A 12,904-nucleotide genomic window follows, 5' to 3' on the forward strand; every position below is an offset into this window, starting at 1 on the left:
GTAAAAAATTCAAATCCCTAAAAATCCACAACAAAATGTAACCACCTAAGAACCCCTAAGATTTAATTTTAAAATTGTTACAGTACTATGCAATTAAGTAGCTACATAATAAACAACCTGCACATGTCTAAACACCTAATTAAAAGAGAAAGAGAAATCATCAGCAATAAAATAGCAGAACAGGAGCTTTTGAACCAGAAGTTAGTAATCTTGTTTCTCCAACAAAATAGTTTCTCCAACTATTTTGTAAAACTTGTTATATGTTTGTAAAACCATCTGCCTAATAAGTGGGCTCTGTTTTTTCCTCAGCTATCATTCCACACATTCCCTTGCAGCTTAAAGTAAGGTCTAAGTTCATGGCTGAGAACTCAGGGCAGGGGAAAGCCATTCGCTGTGTGTTTTCACATATGTACAGCAAAAACATCTTCCACAAAATCAGTAACGACTCCTCTGTAACTACCAAAAATGACCTTCCACCTCTCCTTTCCTGCTTCCCCTGAAGTGCAATAAGCCCAGTGCCCTAGAGGAGTCACATTCTTGACCTCTGTAAAAGCCAAAGTAGCACAGTCAAAGCATTAGCAGGAACCTAAAGGATAAGTTAATCCTCAGACACAAATTCTGATTAGAAATTCCAGGCCCTCTACAATGAGCCAAACACCGCAATAACTGTATCTGCTAAAATATATAATACAATAAAAGAATGCAAAAAGTGTCATGGTTTTCGTTTATACATATCTTTGTTTTTAGTCAACACTGACATCTCTCATCTCAGGCATATAGAAGCAGCAAAGGCGAGAGGCCTTGTTTGATGCACACTAGAGGTTTTGGCTCCACAGGGAGCTCCCGGTTGGTGGGATTTTGCTTGTCTGCAGAGAGGCACCAAAGCTGTCCCCTGCCACAGCACCGGCAAGGATTTCAAGTCTCTGGAAGCATTCCAAGTATACTGACCTATTAGCTCTCAAAATGAAAAAAGCAATATTACAGCATCCTGTTCCTGCTCTCAGACACTCTGCTTGGGTGACAAAAGCTTAGAGAATTTCTGCCCAGCATTTTGAGCAATACTGGAGTGTGATGAGAGAAGTCGGAAGTGCTTGACAGATGGTACGCATACACCATAAATTTGACACAGTAAATCTGGCACAGCTTAAATAAAAGACATGCAAAGCAACCATGCAAAACATGATAAGAAACTCCAGTTCTTCCACAGAGCAACCAACTCCTTGCATGTGCAATTTAGGACCCATCTTCACAAATACAGACTGGTTACACCTGGGGTGACTTCTGGCCAGGCTATCAGGCTTCTGGAATTCCCAAACATCCAAAGTCCTAATGTCCCACCCAGATTTAAAAAAAAAACAAACAAAAAACAACAACAACAACAAAAAAGAAAAACACACCAATGCCTTTTCTCAAAAACACACGAAAAACCAGACAGAATAGAGCTGCATGTGTGTGTTTCCCAAACTTCTTGAAATTACAGCACCTTTTACATATCTGTCTTTATCCAGGTCTGACTATTCTAATAACTTTTACTAGAAGACAAACCAACATACAATCTCTTACATTTACTCTCCTAATTCACACAACTAATTCTATGAATAATATTTAGTGTGTGGAACCTCCTACAAACCTCCCCATTGCCTCCTTAGGAACTGCCACACATAGGTGGGAGACACTTACCCTGAGCAAAGGCAGCTGCCAGCAGCAAGCAGCCCCTTAGGTCCAGAAACCAGAGATGTCTCCTTCTCCCCAGTTGTGAAGTTCTAGCAAAGCAAGGGAGCCCTCCCCTCCACAGCAAGACTAGTGTAGTTCGGTTTAAAAAAAAAAAAAGGTACTCTTTTTATGGGGGACATCTACCACTTAAGAGTATAATCCACTGATTAATAAAGAAGTCACCTATAACAGTCCAAAAGCATCACAGGCCAGTTTAAAAAGCAGCCAAATTTTACTGGAACTATACAGCATACTCAAACCTCACACACAAGCTGCCAAAGACAGCTTCATAAAAACAGAGTTTAAAGGCTACAGCCACAAACATGCAAGTGGCCCAACAGAAAGAGGTAGCAGAGAACAGCAGCAGCATTCATTCTCTAAATTCAGTTCAGAGGTTCCAAAAAGGGCACAAAACACCAGACTGAATTTGAGTATTCGACTTTTCTTGAGTAAAGGGAGTAGAATGTAAAACAGAAAGAGCTGAACCAAGTTTTTTCTATGAAGCAAACACTTTGCATCGCAAAAGTGGAGCATAAGATTTGTTTTATCAGTTCTTAGAATTCTAGACTCAGCCATTCTTATTTAGTTTCCGTACTTACCGCTGCTCCACCACTTCTTGCCATTGATCACATAACTGTTTCCATCTCGCTCGATGCTGCATTGCATATTGGTGGCATCACTTGAAGCCACATCAGGTTCTATGTTAAAGAAAAAACAAAACCCAAACCAATGGGTTAAATATACAGGTAGTTCTACCTCCACAAATGAAAGGATTTACCCATACTCTATTGACAGCAACACTGTTTCACTCCCAGTAGACAAGCTGTTTCCAGAACCTCGCTCTGCTGGTGGTGAAAGGCTTTCCATTTTCCAACCCCCTGTCAGAGCCTGTTCAAATTCACTTGTTTAAGCCTACTTGCTCAGATCACCCTTCACCATCAGCAGCCTTCTTCCTTCAGGGTGTTTTTCAATCTTTCCGCTTCCAATGCACTTACAGCCAACAGTTACACCTCTCCTCAACAATTCCCCCCCCGCCCCAGCTCTTAAGTGAGAATAAAGAGATTAAAACTATTTAGGTAATGGTTTATTAAACAGATTACACAAAATTGCCATGAAGATGTCACCAATGATCGTTTGGAACGGGAAAGATACTTCCTCTCTCCTTTCACCCTCAATTTCTTCTACAGGCCATCTTTAAAGCAAAAGTATCTCCTCCTGGGGAACACAGGGAAAGATAATCTGCAAAACAAGGGTAGAGTTCTGCACGGCTGAGTTCCCTCAACTCCTGCTGTGTTTTGCCAATTATATAACCACAGAATAGTTTTGGTTGGAAGAGTCCTTCAAGATTGAGTCCAACCTTTGTCCTAGCCCTAACAACACCACTAACCATGTCCCTCAGCACAACATCTACCTGTCAAACACCTTCAGAGATGGCGACTCAACCACCTCCCTGGGCAGCGTGGTCCAATTCCTGACAACTCTCTTGGTAAAGAAGTTCCTTCCTAATATTCAACCTGAGCCTCCCCTGGCACAACTTACCAACCCCTGCCTTGCTACAACCTCCCTTTAGGTAGTTCTAGAGATCAATAATGGAAGCCACAAAAAAGACACAGACACCAACAAAAGACAAGGAGACTTATTTCACTGTCTATTTCAAGGTGTTACAAAAATAAGGCAGTGCATTTAGTTAAAACAATAAGCTTGCTACACTCAAGTTTTAAGCAGCAAGGTGAATAAGCAGGGTAATGCACCTAATCGTTACTGCCTAAGGTTAGCGACAGTGATTAAGAAAGATCCATCCCCAATCGCCCTAATACTTGAGCCTCATCCAGACCCGCAGTCGCTGGGGAGCCCCAGTTGCAGCGAGGATTTGGAGCACCTCTCCCAGCAACTGGGAGGCCCTACACAGTGCGTCCACTCGTAGGGGAGAGTCCAGCGTTTATACTCTTGAATAAACAAGCCTGCATCGCTTCAGATGCAGGAACATCTGATGGCACCCTCTTGGTTGGATTCCACCCAAAGTCTGGCCAGGGCTAAAGGAGGAATCCAAGGGAGTTTCTCTACCTGTGCTGGTCCAAGGAAGTTTTTCTACCTATCTGGGCTTTAATCACACATTTCTCAACAAGGCCAGAGATCTAATCTCACAGCCTTGTAACATGCCTCCGAATCAAAGATCATTCTGCTGGTTACCGCTAGACAAAAAGCATTACAGTAGAGCTTTTACAGACTGGCATCAAAATACATATATATTCATAATAAAATGGATTAATAATACATGACATGATTAATATCATGTGAAATTAATACTATATATATTAGATATATTGTTCGGTCATGAGGTTCATCTATAGGTCAACTTTAGTTCAGGGCCAACTGTTCAGGCCTCAGCACTTCATGGTGACACAAAAAGTCCAAGATTGACATTTATGTTCAAAAGCTGTCTTCCTGTAACAAGAATCTGCTTGGTACAATAAAATATATTTTATCAGTACTAAAAATGAAGTGAAAAAATACAGAAAGCAAATACCAGTTCTTGTAATCATGAAAAATGGCAGCTGTTGAGGAGGGGCGGCAAGGGTGCTTCACTTCACATTCCCACCTCAGACAGTTTCATAATCCAACACATTCACAGATAAACCAGAAAATTCTGCATTACTGAAGAAGCTACAGCCTTGTACTTTTTGTATATACCACATGAAATTCCTGTTAATTGCCTCTAGCTTTGTTTTGGAGAAGAACTTACCTGTCATGCAGAAGCAAGAACTAATCTTCCCTTCTAGGAGAGGCTCCAGCCACTCTTTCTTCTGCTCCGCAGTCCCATACATGTGCAGTACCTCCATGTTTCCCGTGTCTGCAAGAAATCAGCCACCATGGTTACGTCTCAACACACGCTGCTCGTACGGCGCAAGACCTCCAACTTCGTCATGCTCTCCGCATTGCGGTTGAGAATGGGGCTGCTGACCCGGGGCCTGACAGTTGAAAACCTCCGGAGCAAAGAAGCATTTCCCCGTCTCCTCAGCTATGAGTGCATAGTCCAGCTGGCTGAGACCACTGACATCTGGTAGAAAAAGGTTCCACAGACCTTCTGCTTTTGCAATTTCCTATCAAGAGAAACAACAGCAACAAGTCTTATTAAAAAAAATTAAATTCTGGCTTGCTGCCCATTTTCTTCTTTCCTGTCATTTAATTTATCTGAAGCCTTTTTGAGTAGCTATTGTCAGTAGGTAAAGTCTTTAAGTTCAGCCTTGTCCCTCACAAAACTCGCTTTTGCTCCTCTCCTCTCTCATTCACATTTCTCCCCTCCTTTCACACATCTCCTCCTTCCCTTATTTTCACTGCTCCTCAGTTTCTCTCCACACGGAGTAACTTCTCCAGTGGGATACATCAAACACTCTTATGCTGTGTCTTACTCCTGCAGTGCTCAACAGTATCTACTATACCCTACCTTCAGTCTCTCAAGCACCGGTGGTTTCTGCCATTTTGCCTCGGTGCTTCTATTTCCAGCATAGTAGTGTATTATTTCCTTAGAGAAACAATTAATTAAATTAAATTACTGTTTACATAAAGAACACATGTAACATACAGAAGTAAGCATATGATGTCTTTTCCAGCCCTATGCCCAAGAAACCAATAAAAAAGTTAAACAGACATAGTTGGTTGCACTATAAACACATAATTGAGAAATCAAACTGCAATCTATTGATTTCAGAAGACATTAAACACATTGCTGAGATAATCCAATCGGTATCTTATTTCACACAAAAAAAAAATTGGTGGTTTAAAGTACGTGATGACGGCAGAAGCTCACTGTTTTGTGGTGATACAAGTAACTGTTACCAACAGCGCACACAACAGGCACAAACCTAAAAATGAAAACAAATACAAGCCTGATGTACTGACACTTAAAATTCAGGTCTCCCACCAAAGCACTCAGATATAAGCCATTCAATTTTTTTTAAAACCAAAGGGGAAAAAAAACCCAAACCAACACAAATACCAAAACACGAAGAACACATTTGTTTCTTGTAAAAATCATTTCTTAACAGATGACACAGCAGACTTTTCAAGCAGTAGCGCCTGAAGTAACACCACACACTCAGTAATCCCAGCCTTTTCACCAGCACGTTTTAACAAGACACAGCACTTCAAAGCTGGCCCAGAACTAGTTTTAGGACACACAATAAGACAAATTTTGAAGCTGAATTAACAAGTCTTGATTCACAACCTCCATTACCAGAAATAACTTACAAGCACAGCATCATTCATCTGCAAGACTTGCACAGTGATCTGTGGTTCATTTGTTTTCAAAGCAAGTACCATAATTATTGCAAGGTTTCCTTGGACAAGTTGAAACTTTGCATGCCAAGAGTTCCTGCTCCCAACCCCTCCCTGCGATCGGCAGATGCATCGATAAATCTTTTAGACTAACGTGTTTACTGCATTTCTGCCTGACTACAAAAAAAAAAAACACAAAAAAACCCTTATTCTGCAACAAGTCATTTGTACTTCCATGAGGCTAAAAGTTCAGTCAACTTTCGAAGTGCAGCATTTCTATTCTGCCTAGTCTAAGCAGTAAAATGCTTCATTGCACTTACCCTTCCACTAATTCAGGATTTCTGGGGATATTTCATTATCTGATTTCAAACCTTCACCAGAATTAAATATATTCAGGAATAAGGCTACATTGATACATTAAGAAATCTGTTTTTTGTCATAAAACACACACCTTAAGAAACTAGGCAGGCAACAGAAACATCCAACTTCATATAGTTATTCACAGCAGTTTCCTTTTTTAACTGTCTTTGTTTAGTACATAAGACTTTCAGGGTTCTGTTACCGTTAAAAGCATTGAGAAATATCTTTTAAAATAATAACTCCTTAAAAAGAGCAGTTCTTAAACTTTAAAAAGTTCAAAAAAGAGCTCTTAACTATCATTAACAACACATACAATATTTTAATTCAGAAAAACAAACAATGCAGACTGCGATGGTCTCTGTTAGTATTTCGTAACGCCACAGATATCACTACATGAAAATAAAGCTGTTTTGGAAAAAAACGGGAGGACATGACCTGTATACATAGTGTTATATTTTATAAACTCTAGTGATAACATGTTTGTTTATAAACAGGATTACTAAAAGCTTTTACCTTCTCAGCTGGATATACGTGCTGCTTCATGAACTGCTTGACCTTCAGCAAAATTTCCTGGCCTTTCCTACTTGGAGGGAAGAGCTCTCCAGCCACGCTGGGATGTGTGCTGCTGAAACATGACCTAGAGAAGAACATCAAGGCAATAACAAGACCAACCAGATTTTCCCTCATGGAAAGATAAGCTGCCCCATGCAGGCATTTAAGTAAGCAAAGACATTGCAGAAGCTCGGTCTAAACCACTGGTCACAACAAAGCTCTTACCTTTTTGAGAGCTCTAACCCTGTCTCTGCCAAAGGCTTCACAATCTTGACAAACTCATGACTGTTCTCTGCAGAAGCATTTCCAATGAGGTATCTAGCATATATACCCTAAAACCAAAAGAGAGACACTTATAGTATAGTGATGCACTTAAACTTGTCTCTTTAACAGATCGGAGATTTCTTCAACTATGAAAGTAACACTTAAATGCACATATTCTTAAAAAGAAACAGTTAGCACCCAGACTGGCACATGTTCACATTGTTTTGGTCCATTACTGATATAACAGAGACCATGTACAAGAAAAACAAAACTAATATAAAAATAAATTCCCCAGCTAAACCAAAAGACAAATCACAAAAAGCAGTACAGAGGGGGGAAAAAAAAAAAAAGGCTGTTCACAACGCTGCAAGCAATCCCAGCCTGTCCCGTAAGCCAACTGACAACAGAACACACGTATGATTGCCATCTATAGCTAAACTCACTACCCACATACACATGTTTACACCTGGTTCATACCAGGTAGCTTGTCCCACACATTTGCTATACTGATCTCACGGCGCAACTTGTGAAAATACGCTTGTGCCCTACAATGGCTAAATATCTAGTTAAACAGTTACTTCTGTTAGTAATGAATCGAGGGAACTTATTTTCTCCTACAATCACATCTCGAGATCAGCCTCCCGTGCTCACAACAAACCCTTTTGCAGCTGGGGGTGGCACCAACAGGATCTCACTCACCAATCCAGCTGCCTGCTTTCCTGAGAGCTGCACAAACTTAAAAAGGTCTCGGTTTCTCACTAATACAGGATTTAAATTAGCCAGAGTGCAAAAAGGTAATAACAAAATTGCTTGCATACTGGAACTTCAATAAGAGAAAAACCCTATTTTCCTCATTTTTTTAGCCTACTTTCCTAACAAATCACCTACATCTAACACCATGTACTCTATCTAGAAACAACTCTGTGCTAGTTATGTCATAAGCATCTAAGATACCACTTCTAAAGGAATAAATTAAAATTCAACCATTCTGGTTATTTTTAAATATTAATGTTTTCAACAAATATTACCAACTACAGATACTATATGTGACACTTCAGCAAATACGAGTGTATTACCTGGGCTATTGCTGCCATTTTAAAATACGACAAAGCAAGAAAAAAATTGAAGTTGGATAAAGTAGTGCTAATACCCCGGCAGCGGCAGTAAACAGAAACCAGTTCTTCAAATGAAGGAGTTTCTACAATAACAAACAGAATATTTTAGAATGCACAACATTTTCTACAATTTTTCCAGCTTATTTTTCAAACACTTGAACAGCTTTTCATGGTATTCCAAATTTACACAGCAAAAACCATGATCTACCAGTTCTCATGACCTAGGTATGATATGGAATGCCAAAAGAAAATCGGAGTTGTCGGCATTTCAGATGAGCACAACACCTCCTGCTGCCCCTCACCTCCACTCCAGTCAGGAAATTCATTTCGCCATGAGGTGGGACAGGGGGATGTTTTGCCAATTGATGGGGTCAACAGAAAGGACACAGACATAAACAAAAGAGGAGGCTTACCTCACTCTCTGTTTCCCAGTATTACAAGAATAAGGCAGTGCATTTAGTTAAAACAATAAGCTTACTATATTCCAGTTTTAAGCTGCAAGGAGAATAAGCAGGGTAATGCACTTAATCATTGCTGCCTAACGTTAGCGATAGTGATTAAGATCCATCCCCAATTGTCCTAATACTTGACCTTCATCCAGACCCGGCTGCAACGGTCCTACACAGTGAGTCCACTCACAGGGCAGAGTCCAGCTTTTATACTCTTGAATAAACAAGCTCACATCACTTCAGATGCAGGAACATCTGATGGCACCCTCTCGGCTGGATTCCACCCAAAGTCTGGCCAGGGCTAAAGGAGGAATCCAAGGGAGTTTCTCTACCTCTTTGAGCGCTAATTAAATATTTTTCAACAAGGTCAGACATTGGTCTCATGGCCTTGCATCATAAATAAAAATAAATAAAGATCATTCTACTGATTACCACTATACAATAAGCACTACAGCAAAGCTTTTGTAGATTAGTCTCACAATATATTTATTCATACTAAAATAGATCTATAATATATTATATATGCAATTAACACTATATGCAACTAATGCCATATATATTGGATACAGTGTTCTGAGGTTCATCTATAGCTCAGCTTTAGTTCAGGGCCTACTGTTCAGGCCCCAGTATGTCAGGGAGGCAGATTTTCTTTTTCTTTTTAACTTCTAAAATTACATTTATATTTCAGTTTTCCATTATCTCTAAGAAAGGTTCAGCAACTTTTACAGAAGTAGCATACTGTGGCCAAACCACAGCTTATTAAAGCAGAACGACCTTAAACCTTGCTATCAGCTTGTTTCCTACAATAAGACAACTATGGGAAAGTTCTTTTCAAGTGCAAAATTATGTGCTTATCAATTTACCTCTTTTATGGTTTATAAAGGTAACATATCAAATAGAAATCAACCCTAGAATTAATTTCAGCAAGATAAAACTTTAATACCTATGGTGTTTTTGAAAGCCAGGGGAGTTCCTTGACTCAAGTCCTTCACAGATGCAGGCCAGAAGTAGAAGAGAGTGGTGTATGCTAAGTCTGCTAAAGGGTGTCCAACAGTTGAAAGTTCCCAGTCCAGCACGGCCAAAACACGAGCCTTAAATAAAAGCAAAAGCCTCAAGTGAATGTCAAAAACATAAGTTATGTCCATCCACAGATGAACAACCCACTTAACGTTCAACAGTTTAGTTACACTGTGTTTAAAATTAAAACCACACAAAGCTACAGCAAAATCATCTCCTCTTAGCACTATGCAAGGACCTGCAGAAAACTAACATTCACATAGTGGCAGAATACCAAGCACTTCTCTAATGAAAATCTGTTTTAACTTCTATATTATTGAGTAGCATTCTTCCTGTCTGAAACTTCTAAACTCTTCTTCTCAAAATGTGATAGAATTAAAAAGATCCTAAAGAACAGCAGCATTGACAGCTGCACTTTTTGTCCTGTTGGCACAGACACTCTTTACAGTCCTTTTGCACAGCTGCTCATAGACAGAGCACACACTAAAATAACATCTAATTTATAACAATACTATGCACAGATTAACATACTCACATAAGGAACAGAATTTCTTAAATAGGACAGTCAGTCAGTGCCCAAATCGTGACATGAGCCACTGTCCATCACCCTCCAGCCGACTTGTGATCCACAGACACTCAAATCATGTGCAGAGGACTTTTCTACATGGTCAGTCACACATATACAGGAACAACTTCTAAAAGTTATTTAGAATGACCTATGTACAGCTTGGTCCATTCTTTCGCCTACTCCAGCAACAGTCAAGAGAGATTCTCTGCTCAGAGAATCAGCACATTTAAGCCTACAAATGCTGTCTGCCAACTCATCTCTGCACAACACTGGGTCTCTCTAGGATCTGCCGCTTTGCTGTGAAGCAGGCATTGGAAAGTCTTGGTTGTAAATCCCAGACATCTCCTGGTCCCAGTGCAGCAAATAGCATGGTAAAACACAATGAAAATGCAATTGTGTCGATACATAGATTGCACATTTATTTCTACAAACTAGAAAATAATATTTTCCTTCTCCCTAAAGATGAATGAGGAACCTCCACAGTCTCTGTGATCCATGTGTACTTCATAACTAAGCAGCTTTGGCAGATTTTAATTTGATTCCACTAGTATCACATATTACACATTCAGATCCTATTCCAAAATCCCCTGTAGGTAACTGAAGCCATATCATAAATTCCAACGGGCTTTGGATCAGGTGCTTATGTAGTTTAATGAAGTGAGCCTTCAGTATGTGGTCCTTAAGTTGCACCAAATTCAGTAAAGTTTATGCATATAAAATGTTCTGTTCTTGGACTTTGAAGGAGGGAAAAGAGCTAATAAGTTAATTAGCTCCTGTGCTGAAAACAAGGTCTGTATTCAGTACCTCAACTCCATACACAGCAGACAGAAAGGAACAGTAGAGAACCTAATTCTTCTCCAAGATGTATCAGGCACTAACACTCCCACATCAGTGTTTCATTACAGGGTAAGAGCACAAACAAACAGAGGAGCAAAAACTACCCAGTACACACAAATACGTTTTGAATACCTCTGTTGGGTGGAAGATGATATTATCTATTCTGAAGTCCCCATGAATCAGACTTTCTTCAGTATCACCAGGTGGCAGGTTGTTTGCCAGCCACTCGGCCAGCTTGTTCACTGCAGGAATATCTGTATGAGCCGATGCATCGTACTGCCTTTTCCAAGTTGATACCTAAAGAAATACAAACACTTCAACAGATTTTCCAAGTGACTCTCAAGTTCTTCAAGAGTATAAAATTCCAAAGAACATGTTTTGATTACTACTACATTACCTGTACAACTCAGTAACACACAATACCTTTGCATTTGCAAATGTAAACTGTGAGACCGAAAGATGCAGACTATCTCCATTTCCCATTGCAATCATATTTGCACAGCCCAAATCTAAAGTTATTTCAAAACCAAACTAATCATTCCAATTACAGGCCTGAACTGAATATAGCAGTAAACATTTGCTTAGTTCAGTTTACTGTGCACAGCGTAAGGTGCTTAACAGCTAAAATACAATAGTTACTTTTACAAGTTATCAATAGTTAATTTAGCTTGCAAATCAAATAAATCTTCAAAGACATGAGAGAACAAGAGAATTTTTTTTGAAGAGCTGTACCTGTCTTCTGCAGTATCCTGGTCCTTTACCATACCCTTGGAGACCCAGTGACCGTAAGTCAAAGGAGTGCAACTGGGCCAAGGTCTCGATCATCGCAATGTACAAAGCGGAACGCTCAGCCGGCCCCACTTCACACAGTGAGAGGTCTCGGAAGATGCGACCCTGCAAACATCATAAATCAGGTGCTGGGTGGGACATACGCATCACATAGAGAGAAACAAAGCTACACATTTCAGGACCAAAAAACAAATGTCATGAACCAGTGCTACCCATGCAATCAAAAATTCCTTCCTCATTTATTTTGTTCCTTGCCCAGGATATGTAAGGGATTAACAGGGATATCAGACCATTAGCATATCCTATACCTATTGGAAGGCAAGTAAAATAACTGATCTATTCAGCAGCTGAACTGGAGCACTCAACCCCAACACCCTCAAGCCTGAAAACACCAAGAAAGAAAAAAGTGACTGTATTGTCTCTAACAGTGTTTTGCCAATCAACAAGGTGAACAGAAAGGACACGGGCACAAACAAAAGAGGAGGCTTATTTGACTGTCTATTTCAAGGTATTACAAAAATAAGGCAATGCATTTAGTTAAAACAATAAGCTTATTATACTCTAGTTTTAAGCTGCAAGGAGAATAAGCAGGGTAATGCACCTAATCATTACTGCCTAAAGTTAGCGATAGTGATTAAGAAAGATCCATCACCGGTTGCCATAATATTTGACCCTCATCCAGACCCACAGTCACTGGGGAATCCCGCTTGCAAGCAAGGATTTGGAGCACCTCTCCCAGCAACTGGGAGGTCCTACGCAGTGCATCCACTCGTAGGTGGGGGCTCCAGAGTCACTGCAAGAGGGTCCAGCTTTTACACCTTTGAATAAACAAGCTTGCATCACTTCAGATGCAGGAACACCTGGTGTCACCCTCCCAGTTGGCTTCCACCCAAAGCCTGGCCAGGGCTGAAGAAGGAATCTCTGCCTATGTTGGTCCAAGAGTTTACCTATTTGGGTTTTAATCA

The 12,904-nt window shown here is 40.1% G+C and overlaps 1 protein-coding gene across 1 annotated transcript; it reads right to left on the reverse strand.

The window, feature by feature from the left end:
- Positions 1–401: 401 nt before the first annotated feature.
- LOC104275669 (acyl-CoA dehydrogenase family member 11-like) lies at positions 402–12,044 on the reverse strand (the record flags this gene model as incomplete). The annotated part of the gene is made up of 11 exons (XM_009871688.1): positions 402–544; positions 2,313–2,411; positions 4,457–4,564; positions 4,676–4,814; positions 5,159–5,236; positions 6,862–6,985; positions 7,126–7,232; positions 8,241–8,362; positions 9,672–9,819; positions 11,283–11,447; positions 11,883–12,044. Coding segments are annotated over 11 exons (1,395 nt in total), but the record flags the coding sequence as incomplete, so codon positions are not given.
- Positions 12,045–12,904: the final 860 nt, after the last annotated feature.

The sequence above is a fragment of the Apaloderma vittatum genome, unplaced genomic scaffold (genome assembly GCF_000703405.1).
Source record: "Apaloderma vittatum isolate BGI_N311 unplaced genomic scaffold, ASM70340v1 scaffold7596, whole genome shotgun sequence".
NCBI lineage: Eukaryota > Metazoa > Chordata > Aves > Trogoniformes > Trogonidae > Apaloderma > Apaloderma vittatum.